Here is a 16,939-nt window from a genome sequence, read left to right as displayed (position 1 = left end):
TAAAAGAAATAAAGACTTGAAATATTTCACTCTGTGTCTAATGAATCTATATGATATATGAGTTTCACTTTTTGAATTGAAGTACTGAAATAAATGAACTTTGTCATTATATTCTAATTTATTGAGATGCACCTGTAGTAGAAGGTTAAGAAGAAACCTTTTTCACCACTCAAGGATTAACACTACTCACTGTACTTTTACAATACATCCTGTCATATGAATGCTAAGATGTTAGGTTGAAGAGTGTACTTTGGTTAAAAAAAAAAAAATCCACTCTGAAAGATTTAGATATTTATACTTAAGCTTATTGACTAACGGAAGTTGTGGAGTGGATTAGAAAAAGGATGTACTGTGTATGGCTTGTAATACACTCATCTTACTATCGGTTAATATAGTCTCTACAGCGGATATCCTTCAGTCTAGAGAGGTTAATTAAAGAAGTAGCATTACATTTAGCAAAATCTAATAAATCTAACCAAACTACAATATAATTCATATCCAGTGCTCACAAGTTGATAGCCACTTTTCACAAGACTGAAAAGTACAATCCTTAGGAGTACTTTGTTTTTAAAATGTCATCCTGAATGAAGTCTCTCTAAGAGGATCAGTGCTGTGAGATATTTTAAGATTAGATATGTTGCAACAAGCACAGACACGCTCTGTCCTTGAGAGAAAAGGTAAAAGGTGCTGAGGTCCAGCATAAGAAACATAATGTGTCAAGTGACATAAACAATGTATAATTCACGGGACATTGAGCCTGAGCGAGGCCAGTGGATATTAAGAAATTAAAACTTTATAAACGTTATAAATAGAAGATTGTATGGGGAGATTAGCGGCAGCAATAGACTTGAGAAATTAAATGCATTAAAATGTCATGTACTTTAGAAAGGGAGCGGCACTACTGCATACTTACGTACTGCCTGGATATTGAAGTTTTCTGCTTCTGGGTGGCGAACATGACAGTCTACTACGTTACAGGGGGTCCTTGAACGCATCACCCTTTCCATCCGGGTCACTTTCAGGCTCTAAACTAGCTAACTAGCTTAGCCGACGGTGCTGCAGTGCACGACACACACAAATAAAAACAAAAGTTTATGCTGAACCCGGGTGTGTAAAGACTGCATTAAATTACTTTTGTTTTGTTTTTTTGTTTCGAGGTCACAAAGCCGATGCAGGCACAGATAGAAAACACCTTTGCATAGATTGAAGTGAACGCATTACAAGTTCTCTTGTCTCGGTAACATTAAGTTAGCTCACTGTGCTACTTTACCAGACTGAGCTGCTAATGAGGTAGCTGGGCAACTATCTGATGTTATTGAGAGAGCTGGGCAACTAAAGCTGGCTAAAACCCGAGCTTACAGAAGTTGAAGTCAGGTCCCAGAGGTAAGTGTAAGTTGCATCTATGATTTTTCTGATATTTCGTTTTCAATGCAGAGCTAACGAGCTAGCTAATGTTAGCGAAGTGGCTAACGCTGCACTACATTGCGGCGCTGATGACATTATTAACTTACGTTTGTCTGTGACAGTGTGGACAGTTACGGAGTTTGTTGCTCTATCAGATTGTTATATTTGAGGAAAACGACACAAGAATGAATTTTGGTTACCGGAATCTGATCTGGCTGCAACGTCAGTGAAACAAAAGTACCGCTTCAGTGTTGTGACAGGTAATAACGTTATGAGTGGGATCGTTCAGAGATCTCAGTGATGTGTCGCATTACTCAGGAGGAGAAGAAGATGAGCCAAATGTCTGAACTGTAAATGTTATTTACTCAGGATGTCGGACTCCGACAGTGACGAGGACCAAGATCGCCCTTTCTCTATTACTGGCTTCCTCTTTGGAAACATCAACGAAGATGGACAGCTGGAGGATGACAGTGTGCTGGACAATGTGGGTGTTTTACCTTTTCACAGCAGCATTTAAGAGTCATTATTATGTACTATTAACTGTTCCTATTAACTGTTTGTATTTGCAACACTTATTTCAACTTGCTGTTCTGTTTCTGCTTTGCTTCCCACCACAGGAGTCCAAAAAGCATTTGGCTGGTCTGGGTACACTGGGTCTGGGCTCACTCATTACAGAGATCACTGCCAATGAGGACGAAGATCAAGATGAAGGCAGAGACTCTGCTAGTGTGGACGCAGAAGGTTAGGTCAAATACATTTTAAAACAAAAGGAAACTTTGCGTTAATTAAGCCAGGAGCAGGATGGGGTGACATTTTCAATATCTCTCCTCCTCATCCAGGTTGGGTGAAAAGCACTGAAGATGCAGTTGATTATTCCGACATCAGTGAGGTTGCTGAGGATGAGACGAAGAAGTACCGTCAGGCCATGGGGTCTTTGCAGCCCAGCAGGAAAACAGGTGATCACCTTACTGCTCCTTAGTCATATTTGTGTTTGATTGTTATTATACTCAATTAAGAATTACCCTTTTTTTGTTTGAACATATTGTTTTCTTAAGATACATAAAACTGACCTCATTTCTATAAAGATATGTTTAATTATATAAAAAAACTGTAAGCAAAGTAACTCCTATTTTCTTTTGTTTTTTCCCATTGTATGGTATCTTTTTACCACCATTTTCCTTTGCCCCTACCAAGGATCCCAAAATGTTGTTGGACCTTCAGTTTAGGTATATTATATATTTAATGTAAACACATTTTTCTAATTCCTTAATCTTAGATGATGAGGATGACTATGATGCAGACTGCGAGGATATTGATTCTAAGCTCATGCCTCCTCCGCCACCACCAACTCTTCCTACATCTGCTAAGAAAGAGGAACCCTCCCCTCAGAGTACAACAGGTGAGGATATGTTTACTCATAATTAGTCCCTGTTGAGAAATTGTGTTTGACTCGGCCTCTTCCACAGAGCTTTAAGCTGTTTACAGAACTGCTATACTGGAGTCTGTAAGGAAGTTAATTTGCCTCAGCCTGGACGTTATTGTCACAGGTTTAGATTTTCCTCTTTATTTGATCATAAAACAAACTCAATAGTAATTAAGCTTTAAGTATTTTAGGTCACAAATATCTGAAGATGATGTATAATTGTCTCTAATGCTGCTGTGATTGGTCACTGTCTTTCCCCACAGCTGGAGAAGAGGGCGATGGTATCATCCTTCCCTCCATCATCGCGCCATCCTCTACGGCTGATAAAGTAGACTTCAGCAGCTCGTCGGACTCTGAGTCAGAAACAGATCGTCCCTGTCAGGGCTTGGGGTCTGGAGGCCCCCCTGACAGCCTCACCCTCCCTCTCGCTGGCATTATGCAGAAAGATGCTGCTAAAGCACTGCCTGGTGTCACAGAGCTCTTCCCAGAGTTTAGGCCTGGAAGGGTAAAGCATCTTAACAGGCACTGCCCATGGCTGAAATTTATTATTACACATATTATCATTTTAAGACAAAGGGGTTCACTGACGCCCACTGTGTTGGATGTCCTATCAGGTGCTTAGGTTCTTGCGGCTGTTTGGTCCTGGAAAGAACATGCCATCAGTTTGGAGGAGTGCCCGCAGGAAGAAGAAGCGGAAGCACAGAGACCCTCAGCCTGGGACACCTCCTCCAGAAGGAGAGCCCACAGAGCAAAGCCAGGAGAAGAAGTCCGGATGGGTTTACGAGTACGCACTCCCTCCACCCCCAGAGCAGTGTCTCTCTGATGATGAGGTAAATCTTTCATTGCTACGGCCTATGGTAGGCTTCCATAATACCAGCTGGTAGTGGTCTGCCGATATGTCATTGTATCCACCTCTTCACATGCTTTTCTGTGCCGTCCAGATAACCATGATGGCTCCAGTAGAATCTAAGTTCTCACAAACTTGTGGTGATGGAGACAAGGAGGCAGAGTCTCGACCTAAGGTAGCAGAATGGAGATATGGTCCAGCCCAGCTCTGGTACGATATGCTAGGCGTCTCCGAGGACGGAAGTAACTTCAACTACGGATTCAAGTTAAAAGAAGATCAGTCCAGTGAGCCGGAGAAGCAGGATGCGCCTAAAGAAATAACAGACACTGCACACGAGGTATGCAGACAATCCGTAGCCATAACATGGAATTAATACTGATTGTGTTACTGATATTGTGTTTAATATATCTCTAGTTCCTGAGGCAAGACAACGACGACGAAGATATTGATAATGAAGATGGAGATAAGGACAGACAAGTCCTTGAGAATGAGCTCTTCCTGATGGTCACTCAACTGCAATGGGAGGACGATATCATCTGGAATGGGGAGGAAGTAAAACACAAGGGCACCAAGACTCAGCGAGCCAGCCTGGCGGGATGGCTGCCCTCCAGCATGACACGCAATGCAAATGCTTATAATGCACAACAGGGTACGATGCAAGAAAAACCTTGTAATAGGTCTTTGTGTGATACTGTACCTGCATGCTGTAACATTTCATGTGTGTAAAAAGGAATATATGTTTAATCTTATAGGCCTGACAAGAAGTAATTCCCAGTTGGTGCCACCTACGCCTCCACCCATGCCCAAAGCTTCTTCAATCTCTGGCTCTAAGCGGGAAAAAAACAGCCATGATAATCAAAGTGAGTTTAGTTTTTGGTCTCAGTACAAATAATAGATTCACCAGACCTTTTTTAAGTCTCAAGCTAACGACTCATTTTCCGTGTTGTCTTCATTTTTGTTCCTCTGCAGCCTCTCATGAAGAAGACTCTCCCTGGTTCTCCATTTTCCCCATTGACAACGAGGAGTTGGTGTATGGACGTTGGGAGGATAACATTATTTGGGATGACCAGGAGATGGATCACTTGCTCATGCCACCTGTTCTTACACTGGATCCCAATGATGAAAATATCATCCTAGGTATATTTAAAATCCCCCCCAAAAAATACTTTCTGAAGATTGTGAACTTTTTTTATCGGCGGGGTCATGTTTTACAAGGAGATGGGATTGCGTTGCCATGTTCAAACAAAATTCACAAAACATACTGTATCTAATGTTAGTTTGTTAGAAAAAGTGCAAATTCTGTAGACCAGTTGCAAAGACTGTGAGCAACCTGCATTATTCTATTAGTTATTCTATTAAAATACAACGTTGCACTGTGGTAGATAGTGTGTGCTTTAGGTCAATCACATATAGGGGTTTTGTGTCATTAACTATATGGAAAGGTGGAATACAATAAAGTTTTTATTTGATGCTTATTTTGACAAAATGTTGTATCTTCTAGAAATTCCTAATGAAAAGGAGGAGATGACTTCCCACTCCCCATCAAAGGAGAATAAGAAGGAAACAGCAATTAAAAAGAGCCGCATCCTGCTGGGCAAGACTGGGGTGATAAAGGACGAGCCACAGCAGGTACGCTGCCTCATTAGGGTAGGTTAACGCACATATTTGATTATATGAAATGGATTACAAGGTCTTCTTCTTCAGTGGTCATGTGGGTTATTTGAAACAGAAAATGGTAAAATATGTCTCTTATAAGGAAGTTTAAGGGTATGTAATAAATGAGCAGGTGTGATGAAATGAAATTGACAGAATATTTGCCCTCGAGGCTGCAAAATTCAATTAAGTGTGAACAGCAACTGTGGAATTCTGGTATTCTTAAGATTCAGTTTAAACCTAGAAAAGCTTTGAATGACACTACTTTAAGTGGGAAATATTTTCTGTCTCAATGAAGAACATGTCCCAGCCTGAAGTGAAGGATCCTTGGAACCTCTCCAATGATGAGTTCTACTATCCTAAACAGCAGGGCCTGAGGGGGACCTTCGGTGGCAACATCATTCAGGTAAGCAGTAAATCAGTTCTAGAAAGGTAATGCTAACAAGACATGATCGATATGAAGATGCTTTGAATTGTAAGTTGTCCTCCTGATTCACATATAGACACAGAGCCATAATCTGTGTAATGTAAGCAATAGAATATCCGTCATATAATTCGTACATTTTCTGTCTTTAATAGCACTCCATCCCAGCACTGGAGCTGAGGCAGCCCTTCTTCCCCACTCACATGGGGCCCATGAAGCTGCGCCAGTTTCATCGACCAACTCTGAAGAAGTACTCATTTGGAGCTTTGGCTCAGCCAGGTCCCCATCCTGTCCAGCCGCTGCTCAAACACATAAAGAAGAAGGCCAAGGTGGAGCCCTTACTCTATAAACGTTCATATAACCTTGTCTTAACTTTATTTATTTTTTTTACTTTATGTCTTGATTTTTTAAATTTGTTTTCTTTTTGTAGATGCGAGAGCAGGAGCGACAGGCATCGGGAGGAGGAGACATGTTCTTCATGCGAACTCCACAGGACCTGACAGGCAAAGATGGAGATTTAATCCTGGCAGAGTACAGTGAAGAATACGCTCCTCTAATCATGCAAGTTGGCATGGCCACCAAGATCAAAAACTACTACAAAAGGGTGAATCTTGTCTTTGTTTGACTTTGCATAGGTCTTTGAAAATCAAAAAATATCGTAAATGGTGTTTTTTAAACTTAAAAACAATGCTTATGTTAGCCTAGACTCTTACACAAGTAGGTTTACAACTGTTATTGTCACATTTATTTGAGTTTGCTGAATTGCTGTGTGTATTTTATTCTGGTGTTGATTTCAGATTAAATTTAACTTAATGAATGTTCCACTTTTTGTTAATTTTAAGTTGTTAAAATACATCATGGCGTTGTTGCTGTATTCTTCAGAAACCTGGAAAGGATCCTGGAGCACCAGACTGTAAATATGGAGAGACTGTGTACTGCCACACATCCCCTTTCCTGGGTTCTCTGCATCCTGGACAGCTGCTTCAGGTCAGCACCGTCACAATCAAAGATTCAGTGCACAGATTAGACATTGTCATGGCAAACCGTGAGATGCCTTTTTTTCTTTTAGGCGTTTGAAAACAACCTTTTCCGTGCTCCAATCTACCTGCACAAAATGCCAGAAACCGATTTCTTGGTTCTACGAACGCGGCACGGCTTATACATTAGAGAGCTTGTGGACATTATGGTCGTTGGTCAGGAGTGCCCCTTGTTTGAGGTTCCAGGACCTAACTCCAAACGAGCCAACACACACATCAGAGACTTCCTACAGGTATGCTTATTTGCCTGACATCTCCCAGAAACTTGAGCTGTTGTTGCTGCAAGTTCTCAACTGTCACATCCGTATTTTGCAGGTGTTCATTTACCGCTTGTTCTGGAAGAGCAAGGATCGGCCCCGGAGGATCCGCATGGAGGATATAAAGAAAGCTTTCCCCTCTCACTCAGAGAGCAGCATCAGGAAACGACTAAAGCTCTGTGCTGACTTCAAACGTACAGGTAGACCAGGCTCATCCATTAGCTCAGCACCCTGTACGTGCACCATTCAGTATTCCTTATCATGTGTCGGACTAACCCTAACCCAGTTGTGTTAATATATCAGGGCAATGTTGAGGTTATAAGGAGATACTGTTTGAAGCTGCATACGCTCAGCCTTGTGTGTGCCTTGAATTGACAGACAGGAATCTGAGCAGGGAAAGAGCTTTATACACCTACTATGGATCTTACCCCCTTAGAGGTAAGATGTAGTATAAGGACAGCATAAGGACACATACGTTTCCTATTTACATCAGCAAGTCATAGCTTTCTACACAGTCTTAACATACATGTGGACAAGATTGTGTTTTTTGCTTGTAATAGTGCATTATATGATCTAGAGTAAGAATGCAGGTAAGAGAAAATGTCTGACAGTGTTTTGTCTTCATGCCAGGGATGGACTCTAACTGGTGGGTGCTGAAGCCTGACTTCAGATTGCCTACAGAGGAGGAGATCAGGGCCATGGTGTCTCCAGAGCAGTGCTGCGCTTACTATAGCATGCTGGTGGCAGAGCAGAGACTCAAGGTAACAGTCTCTGCCTCCAAAGCACTTCAGATTGTTAACACAAGTGAGTATTGTGGCACGGGTTCATTTTACATTATTTTACCCCTTTAGGATGCTGGATACGGTGAGAAATCCTTCTTTGCTCCAGAGGAGGAGAATGAAGAGGACTTCCAAATGAAGATTGATGATGAGGTATTGATTCAAGTGCTTTCCTCCATAATGAAGTTAAGTGTTCCAGACTTTACACCGTGCTGATCCTGTCTCACACATCCTAGGTGCGGACAGCTCCTTGGAACACAACAAGAGCCTTCATTTCTGCCATGAAGGGGAAATGCCTGTTGGAGGTCACAGGTGTGGCCGACCCTACGGGCTGTGGAGAGGGTTTCTCCTACGTCAAAGTGCCCAACAAGCCCACTCAAACGAAGGTCTGACAGTCTTAAGGAAAACTCTGCCACCCCAATTTTATGCATTGCGTAACTATAGAGGGTGAAATCTTTAATCCTGTGGGCTTTTTCAGGATGACAAAGAGCCACAGCCTGCCAAGAAGACGGTGACGGGAACCGATGCTGACCTGAGGAGACTCTCACTGAAGAATGCCAAGCAGCTGCTGCGCAAGTTTGGTGTCCCAGAGGAAGAGGTAAGACTAGGATGATATACAAGCACATGAATGTAGGACATGTCTTCTATTCTCTCTTAACTGGAACATTTGCAAAAACTCTGCTTGCAGGTCAGTGATGATATGTTTTTGGATATTTGTTAATGGTGACAAATTGAAGAAAAGCCTGTGGCTTTACTTTTAGAGTGAGATTTTTATACCTTATCTTTCAGACTTGTTAAAGTGATTGTGTGTTTGTATGCATTAGATCAAGAAGCTGTCACGCTGGGAGGTGATTGACGTGGTGAGAACCATGTCCACAGAGCAAGCGCGTTCAGGCGAGGGACCCATGAGCAAGTTTGCCAGAGGCTCTCGTTTCTCCGTTGCCGAACACCAGGAGCGCTACAAGGAGGAGTGCCAGAGGATCTTTGACCTGCAGAACAAGTGAGACTCTTATTTAAGGTTATATAGGTTATTAAGGACTTGTCTGAGCACACCTTAAGTCTTTTTCCTTGTTGCATCCCCACCACAGAGTGTTAGAGTCGACAGAGGTACTCTCTACAGATACAGACAGCAGCTCAGCAGAGGACAGTGACTTTGAAGAGATGGGGAAGAACATTGAGAACATGCTGCAGAACAAAAAGACTAGCTCCCAGCTTTCCCGCGAGAGGGAGGAGCAGGAGAGGAAGGAGCTGCAGAGGATGCTGATGGGCGAGGAGAGCGATCGTGACCACAAAGGACGCAAGGAGCGGCGCAAAGGCTTGTGTGAGTCTGCGTTTCAGAAAGTCAAAGTGCACTGAGCACATCATCTTCATTAGCATGATGTTAGCATCTCTAACTGTAAGCTTTCCTTCTTGTCACTCTACAGCCAGCTCCTTATCCACCAGCTCCCACAAGGACGATGACACTTCCTCCGTCACCAGCCTAAACTCCTCGGCCACAGGGCGGCGACTCAAGATCTATCGCACCTTCAGGGATGAGGACGGCAAGGAATATGTCCGCTGCGAGACAGTACGCAAGGCTTCAGTCATCGACGCCTACACCAGGATCAGAACCACCAAGGATGATGAATTTATGTGAGTCTCTTACTTACTCTGACTGTGAGCTTTATCATCAACGCATCAGATGGTTTGATCTCACACATCTGCATAACCTAATGCTGTGATGATGATATAGTTACTTTTTATTCTTTTAGAATTAGTATGCAGATGAGTTTTGATGCATCCACACACAACACGTGTTTAAAAACATATATTTGCATTATGTCTTATATAGGGATGCACCAATGTATCTGCTAACTATCGATATCAGCTGATTTTCGCTTTGTTGACTGTTCATCTGTAGTGTCACATAGATTCTGTGCCGGTTAAATGTTGTGTTGATGATTTCCAACTCAGATATTGGAGAAATAGTCACCTCCAATTTGCAAATAACTATGTGCTCCACGCAGCAGCACATCACTACTGAGCCAGTGAATGTTTAACAGCTGGTACTGTGTGTCTTTGTGGCCGCAGACGAAAGTTTGCCCTCTTCGATGAGCAGCACAGAGAAGAGATGAGGAAGGAGCGTCGGCGTATTCAGGAGCAGCTGAGGAGACTGAAGAGAAACCAAGAGAAAGACAAGATCAAGGGACCTCCAGAAAAGAAGGCCAAGAAGGTCAAAGAGAGACCAGACCTCAAGGTAAAAGTAAGCCAGCTGATTTATTACTATACTCCTCTCCTTTACTTCACCAGCTCTTTGGTACCTAGCTAAATGTAAACCTATGGCTAATTTGCCTTCCATTGGTGTAGATATTATGCCAATTTGTAGTATTGTTCTTTCACTATTATCATCATATAGTGCTGGCAGATTGTTTGTCGTGTTCCTTAATATTTGCCTCTTTTTGCTAGCTAAAGTGCGGAGCATGTGGAGCCATCGGACACATGAGGACCAACAAGTTTTGCCCGCTGTACTATCAGACCAATGCCCCACCTTCTAACCCAGTTGCCATGACAGAGGAGCAGGAGGAGGAGCTGGAAAAGACAGTCATCCACAACGACAACGAGGAACTGATCAAGGTGGAAGGCACCAAGATCGTGCTGGGCAAACAGCTCATTGAGAGGTAGCGGCTTGTCCTCTTTCTTCCCCTTTTAGTGTTAACATCATTTTACCAGATCTGCACTTTTTTAATTTTTGACTGTGCTGCAAAGTTTGTCCAGTTGGGTCTGTGGCTTATACCCCCCTGCAGTTTCTAAAACTTGTATTTCTCCTACAGTGCTGACGAGGTGCGCAGAAAGTCTTTAGTGCTCAAGTTCCCCAAGCAACAGCTCCCACCAAAGAAGAAGAGACGCGTAGGCAGTGCTGTGCACTGTGACTACCTCAATGTAAGAAATGTTTTACAACTTCTCTCAACACATTGAACTGAATCCGTTTAGCTGATCTTTTACACAGTTTTTTTTTTAATCTTCACAGAAACCACATAAGGCCATCCACCGTAGACGCACTGATCCCATGGTGACCTTGTCTTCTGTGCTAGAAAGCATCATCAATGACATGCGGGATCACCCCAACGTAAGTTCTGTCAACAACACATCCACCACAGCAACATTTTATTGTTTTCATTCACCTCCTTTACTCCTCCACTGTCTAATCTTAACTCCCTTATTCGCAGACATATCCATTCCACACCCCCGTCAATGCCAAGGTTGTGAAGGACTACTATAAGATCATCACGCGGCCCATGGATCTGCAGACGCTAAGGGAGAATGTACGTAAGCGAATGTACCCATCGAGGGAGGAGTTCCGTGAAGCAGTGGAAGTTATTGTGAAAAACAGTGCCACCTACAATGGTAAAGTCAAAAGAACACAAAACAAAAGACTTGATAGACTTTCAATTCAAATCCACATCAAAGTGTTGAGGCAGCCCTCTTGTTTTTGTTCCAACAGGAGCGAAACATCCAATAACACAGGTAGCACAGTCCATGCTGGACCTGTGTGATGCAAAACTGAAAGAGGTGAGTGTTAATATGAATGTTATAGTGTCATTTCAAATCTTTTTGCCCTTTTTGTTCCACATTAACTTGTGTGTCTGTGTAGAAGGAAGACCGGCTGGTGAGGCTGGAGAAAGCCATCAACCCCTTGCTGGATGATGATGATCAGGTCGCCTTCTCCTTCATCCTGGACAACATTGTTACCCAGAAAATGATGGTGGTTCCCGATGTGAGTCATCTATTCTTACCAGTCTTAATTTAAATCAATTTGGGAGCACTGATCAGTTCACTTGCAGAATAAGTTATTGATCTGTCTCATTTCTTAATTCCTTCCTTCAATGTAGTCATGGCCGTTTCACCACCCTGTCAACAAAAAGTTTGTGCCCGATTATTATAAGGTGATCGTAAGCCCCATGGATCTGGAGAGCATCCGCAAGGTGAGAGTCATACAGGGACCCATATAAAATGTTTAATATTAGCAATACAAAGAAATTTAACAGAAACGTTGTGTGTATTTCGTTGTTCAACAGAACATCTCCAAACACAAATACCAAAACCGAGATGCGTTCCTTTCAGATGTCAGTCTCATCCATGCCAACAGTATCAAGTACAATGGTAAGGTGTTAAAATCACTGTTTCTGTGACCCTTGAGGTCGGTCTCTCTTGAAAACGCCTTGACTAACACTAGCACAATTACTCTTTGTGACTTTCACAGGCCCAGACAGTCCTTACACAAAGACCGCCCTGGACATTGTCAATGTGTGCAAGCAAACCTTGGCAGAGGTATGTTGGGTCTTTGCCTTTTAGTTTGCCCTTTTAATGACAATAAGAGAACAGTTGCAAAGCAATGCTGGGAACAATGTAAAGGGATATGAGAAGTGCATATGCATATTATGATAAATTCACATACTCTCTTGTAGAAAATGTAAAGTAGAAAATATAATGTTGACGTAGTTTAGACTTGTATATCACAGAGGATTTTACTTGAAAAATAGTAACATCTTTTATTAAATTGCTGCATAATTCGCTAAATTGCTTAGATAAGATTCAGACTATGACAACATGTATTTTGACACCGTTTCATAAAAAGGTTTAGCTCTTTAGAGTCAAATTTGGACAATGATTCACAATTATTTATGAGCAGGAAAAACATCAGTCAGTGTTGTAATAATCACCTGTTTTTGTGCCTCCAGTACGATGAGCACTTGACCCAGTTGGAGAAGGACATATCTACTGCTAAGGAGGCAGCTCTAGATGCTGCAGACTTGGAGTGTCTAGACCCAATGACGCCTGGACCATACACACCGCAGGTAGGAGAGCAGCCAGGGCCCAGTTTTTACTTCCTAGCTTGGCAAATGGTGGTTTCCTGGGTATCTTGCTGTATTGACAATAGACTTGAGCCCTCCAGCTGTTTGTAAAACGCTTCACCAGTCTACAGACTTTCCTACTTGCAGCAGTGTCCTTGCCACAACTTGTAGTGCTCCTGACCCTTGTATTTCTTCGCTTGTTCTCTGCACTAACTCTCCTTTTCCAGACTTTCACGTTTCACTTCTACAGTCTAGTTTCCTCACTGTAGTGTCTCCTTTTTCCCACCCTGTTTTCTCCTCCGCTCTCGCCGTCTTGTCCTGTCTCTCCATTTGTGTGTGTGTGTGTGCCGCTCTGTATGGTGTTGGCCAGCCTGCTGATCTGTTTGACAGCGGGGCTTCAGGGAGTCTGCCCAGGGAGACCGGCAGCCTTTTCTCTGAGGGACCTCTAGTGGTTGCTCCAGAGAAGAGAGGGGGGCAGGTATGGAGAGAGACAGAGATAAGGCTTGCGACCACATGCCACCCATCCTAAAACTTCAGAGCACCCAGCTTAATTATAGGCTTACGTTAAAGTTGTTTCTCACACTAGAGCATTACAGATAACATAATAGTCTAAACTGAGAGTATTTATTTGGTTTCTCGCTCCTGTCTTTCAGGAAGAGTGTTCTCAAACTTTTATCAATTATATTATCATATTCAGGGTCGCCACCTCAGAAGACCAGGGGAGGAGGAGTCAGATGTGGACATTGAGGGCTTTGAGGATGAAGATGATGGCAAACCCAAGACTCCTGCTCCTGTAAGAAAGACAGATTTATTGAAAGGTTATGTTAGTTGCAATAAGGCCAGAACTGCTGTACATTTATAGGTACATATATACTATAACATTCTCTAGTTCTCATAGCTGTTGGTGGCTTAATTCAGTTGCAATTTGGGATTTAGTTTTTTTTAATTATCAAATTAATGTATGTAACTGTCAATTGTTAGGTGATACAATTGGATAAGCAATTTCTCTCCACACCTTCATCAATTTCTATTTGTGTCAGGAGCCCAAAAAACCCTCTTTTTAATTTCCATTTTTTTATTTGCTTACACTTTTCAACTTGCTTCCTTCTAAGACACTTATTTATGACTGATTTATCTGTCCTGTCTTTTTAGGCAGAGGACGCAGATGGAGATCTAGAGGACGAAGATGATGAAGAGGAGCTGTTGCTGCCACTTCGCAGACGGTTGCATGACCAGGAGGAAGACGAGGAGGAGGAAGAAGAGGACGGAAGATCTAACCGCCCAGCCCAGGCCAGCGTACTGTACCAGGACCTGCTCATGTCTGACGGAGAGGATGATGCCAGCGAAGAGGAGGGCGACAACCCTTTCTCCTGTAAGTCCACCTGCAGCAATATAAACAGAAACATTGAGGCTAAAACATGATAAAAATAATGCATGAATGTAGAATATAATATGACAACATATAATATTATTGTACGTTATATGTCTCCTCCAGCCATACACCTGTCGGAGAGTGGTAGCGACTCTGAAAGAGAGGTGGATGTTCGACCTGCACCTCCACGGAGAGCTCAGGAGACGGCACGCATGGGCATGGAGCAGGATGAGAGCATGATGTCATATGAGGGGCATGATGAGCCTCACATGGAAGACAGCAATGTCAGGTACAACTGGCCCAATAATACTCAAATCAATTACAGTAATCAACAATCATGCAGTTTAAGTCTTTGAAACATCATCAAGTTTACAAGCAACTTTTTCCACAGGGAGCATAAGCACTTTGATTTCTTTTTTTATCTACTAAAAACAAACAATGTGTTTTCCAACCAACCACTGTCAAAAATCACAGGAAAAAAAACAACTGCAGATGGCCCATATTTTCGTCCAATCCCCCAACCCTAATACTTGCTGCCTCCAAGAGTAGATGGTCCTTTATCCAATTATATGGACAAAAGCTATGTTATACCTGAACCACGTGGTTGATTTCCTGGTGGTATCAGAAAATACAGTTCTGATGAAAAAAATAATTCCAACCACAATCTGATTTCATGCTGCAAACAGCGCGAGTAGTTTTCGACACAATAGCGGGACACAGTAGATCAGGCATCACAAGACAAAGATGATTACTTTCCTGTATTACGCGAATGCAGTGGCCCCAAATCAATTTAAGTGTGAAACCAGTACAGTAGATACACACGGGGCTACCTTTCTGAGAAGTTGGTCACCTGCAACCCTTTATCTCACCGTGGCTTACTCCCTGAGATATTTCATATTTAAAATCTTCTTGGATCTTAAGGATTCTAACTTAAAACACTTCTTGATGTCTGTTTGACTTCGCTCTCTTTTGTTTCAGTTATGGCAGCTATGAGGAGACAGAGAGCCGGAGTCAGATGCAGCCCTCCAGCATGGGAAACGGAGAAGACTACGGTATCAGTGAGGAGGAAGAGGAAGATGAAGAAGATGAAGCGCGGAGGAGAGGCCCAGCTGTGCTCTCCCAGGTCCAGCTCAGTGAAGACGAGGAGAGCGAAGAGTTCAGATCTATAGGGGGAGACAGCGACATGGATTCTGACAACTAGTTTAATTTTTTTTATACGCAGTATCAGGAAAACATTGTTTATAATCCCAGTTTTAAAATGGAGAAAATAATAAGATTTCTCTGGGGAATGTATTATACATTGATCTTATTTTGTAAATGATTGTTTATAGCTTCCTCCTGTACCTAAAGTATTGTGTACAACACAGCACATTGTAAATTTCAGTTTGCCTTTTTATATGTTGAGCGAATATTGTGTACTATGACGTAGCTCAACATGGAAGTGTGTTCAGTTGTTTTGTACTGTTTTAACTCATTCATATTCTGCAATCACAAATAGCTCAGCAACAATGTTGTTTCTACCCCGCTGACTAATTAAAAAATAAAATAATCCGACTGAAGATTAAAAACAAATCATATTCATATGTAAAATCTAGTATCTATACGTCTATTTCTTCCTCCAGACTGGTTCAGATGTGTCCTCACAGGTCACAAACTACTAGGCTCATAGCATCTCAACAAACAAAAGATATAAAGCTAAAACATGACTGGGTTGATTTATTTTATTGACTGTGGTCAGTGGTTAAAAATCATGGCAGCCATTTTGACAGGTCACAACAGGAATATAATAATGTCAAAGACTTTAGGGCCCTGGTATTATGCATGCGGACTCTGGCTTGAAGAAATGATCATATTGATTATTCATAACAATACATTTGTTATCAAAATAGCGGGACACTTAAAATGGAATGCAGCCATTGATGTTATTAGTTACACCTGTGCTTTTATTGAAAGCTCAAACTTTAAGCTTGTGCTGATTATTTCATCACTTTATCTTACAGTAAACAGTTTGTTCTACAAGTAAACAAGTGGACGATATAATCAGTACTAATCAGCATGAAAAAGACAGTTTTGTTGATATTTCTTCTCAGTGTTTTTCTCATTTATAAGTAGTAATATGTTTTATGGAGAATATCTAGAGTTCAGTCATAAACATTATGAACAGTAGTAGGTACTTCAAAGTGTACTCATTATACAGTCTATTAAATGTCTCCAAAAATATTCTGGACTGACTAAATATTAGTATTTTTTGTGAAATGAGAGGTAACAAACATGTATCATCTGAACTTGTATGACCCACTCCGATTTCTTTACCAGTTTACCATGATAAGCATTTTCCCAATGGCTTTGTTCCTTAAACATTGAATTTGTGCTGCGTTTAAAGTGTGTCAATGGATCCCATTCAGGCACAAAAAGCAGACATCAGATCAAAGACAGACGACTTGATAGATTTGCTATGAATCAAAGAAACCACAGCAATGTAAACAGCAGCTCGAACACAATAAGAGAAATGTACCTTTATGAGAGAGGTCATGACATCTACTAGACCTATGCTTTATGTACACATCTAAAAGCATTTCCCGTTAAATAATCATCAAAGGTCATCGGATATTAAATGCTCAAACTGTGGAGTATTCAGGTAGTATATAAATTGCAATAATAATTTGTTACTGATACGTTCTTTTCACAAAAAGTTAAATAATCTTTAAAGTAACATCTATTCCTCTTTCATTTAAAATCCAGATCCTATAAGTTGAACTGCTGGACAACTTCACTGTAAAGTCCATTGTCAGTGTATGTGCAAATTATACTTTTGCAAGTTGAATTTTGGACCAGGATTGGCTTCCAAACTATGCTCGTAGACCAACCCTTTAAAATCAGACTTTCGATGAGCAGAGAGAAACTTTCCACT

At 41.7% G+C, this 16,939-nt stretch overlaps 1 protein-coding gene across 13 annotated transcripts; it reads left to right on the top strand.

The window, feature by feature from the left end:
- The first annotated feature begins 1,022 nt into the window (after positions 1–1,022).
- On the top strand, positions 1,023–15,596 carry taf1 (TAF1 RNA polymerase II, TATA box binding protein (TBP)-associated factor). 13 transcript variants are annotated; one of them, XM_035666447.1, is made up of 43 exons: positions 1,023–1,383; positions 1,527–1,664; positions 1,774–1,888; positions 2,022–2,145; positions 2,244–2,360; positions 2,681–2,803; positions 3,091–3,332; positions 3,442–3,657; positions 3,769–4,011; positions 4,089–4,323; positions 4,427–4,534; positions 4,644–4,811; positions 5,176–5,321; positions 5,626–5,733; positions 5,907–6,080; positions 6,182–6,355; positions 6,634–6,738; positions 6,821–7,021; positions 7,104–7,245; positions 7,424–7,483; positions 7,676–7,806; positions 7,897–7,977; positions 8,061–8,210; positions 8,303–8,422; positions 8,649–8,824; positions 8,913–9,145; positions 9,249–9,456; positions 9,895–10,066; positions 10,270–10,481; positions 10,635–10,743; positions 10,832–10,930; positions 11,031–11,208; positions 11,306–11,373; positions 11,456–11,578; positions 11,694–11,786; positions 11,880–11,964; positions 12,065–12,132; positions 12,543–12,659; positions 13,027–13,134; positions 13,354–13,449; positions 13,809–14,028; positions 14,152–14,317; positions 15,007–15,596. In XM_035666447.1, exons 3-43 carry the CDS (start codon positions 1,775–1,777, stop codon positions 15,227–15,229), a joined length of 6,036 nt encoding a protein of 2,011 aa, XP_035522340.1. In that variant the 5' UTR covers positions 1,023–1,383; positions 1,527–1,664; position 1,774; the 3' UTR covers positions 15,230–15,596. The 13 variants fall into 13 exon arrangements, with proteins under 13 accessions (XP_035522340.1, XP_035522338.1, XP_035522343.1 ...); XM_035666445.1 differs by having other exon boundaries at positions 1,560–1,664; positions 15,007–15,229; XM_035666450.1 differs by having other exon boundaries at positions 5,176–5,303; positions 15,007–15,229.
- Positions 15,597–16,939: the final 1,343 nt, after the last annotated feature.

This window comes from Morone saxatilis, unplaced genomic scaffold (assembly GCF_004916995.1).
Source record: "Morone saxatilis isolate NCDOM2014 unplaced genomic scaffold, NCSU_SB_2.0 Contig20, whole genome shotgun sequence".
In the NCBI taxonomy this organism is placed as follows: domain Eukaryota; kingdom Metazoa; phylum Chordata; class Actinopteri; family Moronidae; genus Morone; species Morone saxatilis.
The sequence above is the reverse complement of the archived record's forward strand: the minus strand, read 5'-3'. Positions and strand labels throughout refer to the sequence as shown.

Excerpts from the sequence above, each read along its gene's own strand:
- taf1 (XM_035666447.1), top strand. The coding sequence starts at position 1,775 with ATGTCGGACTCCGACAGTGACGAGGACCAAGATCGCCCTTTCTCTATT. Across the intron at positions 3,658-3,768 it reads AGTGTCTCTCTGATGATGAG|ATAACCATGATGGCTCCAGT; the intron begins GTAAATCTTTCA and ends TGTGCCGTCCAG. Across the intron at positions 11,209-11,305 it reads AAACAGTGCCACCTACAATG|GAGCGAAACATCCAATAACA; the intron begins GTAAAGTCAAAA and ends TTGTTCCAACAG.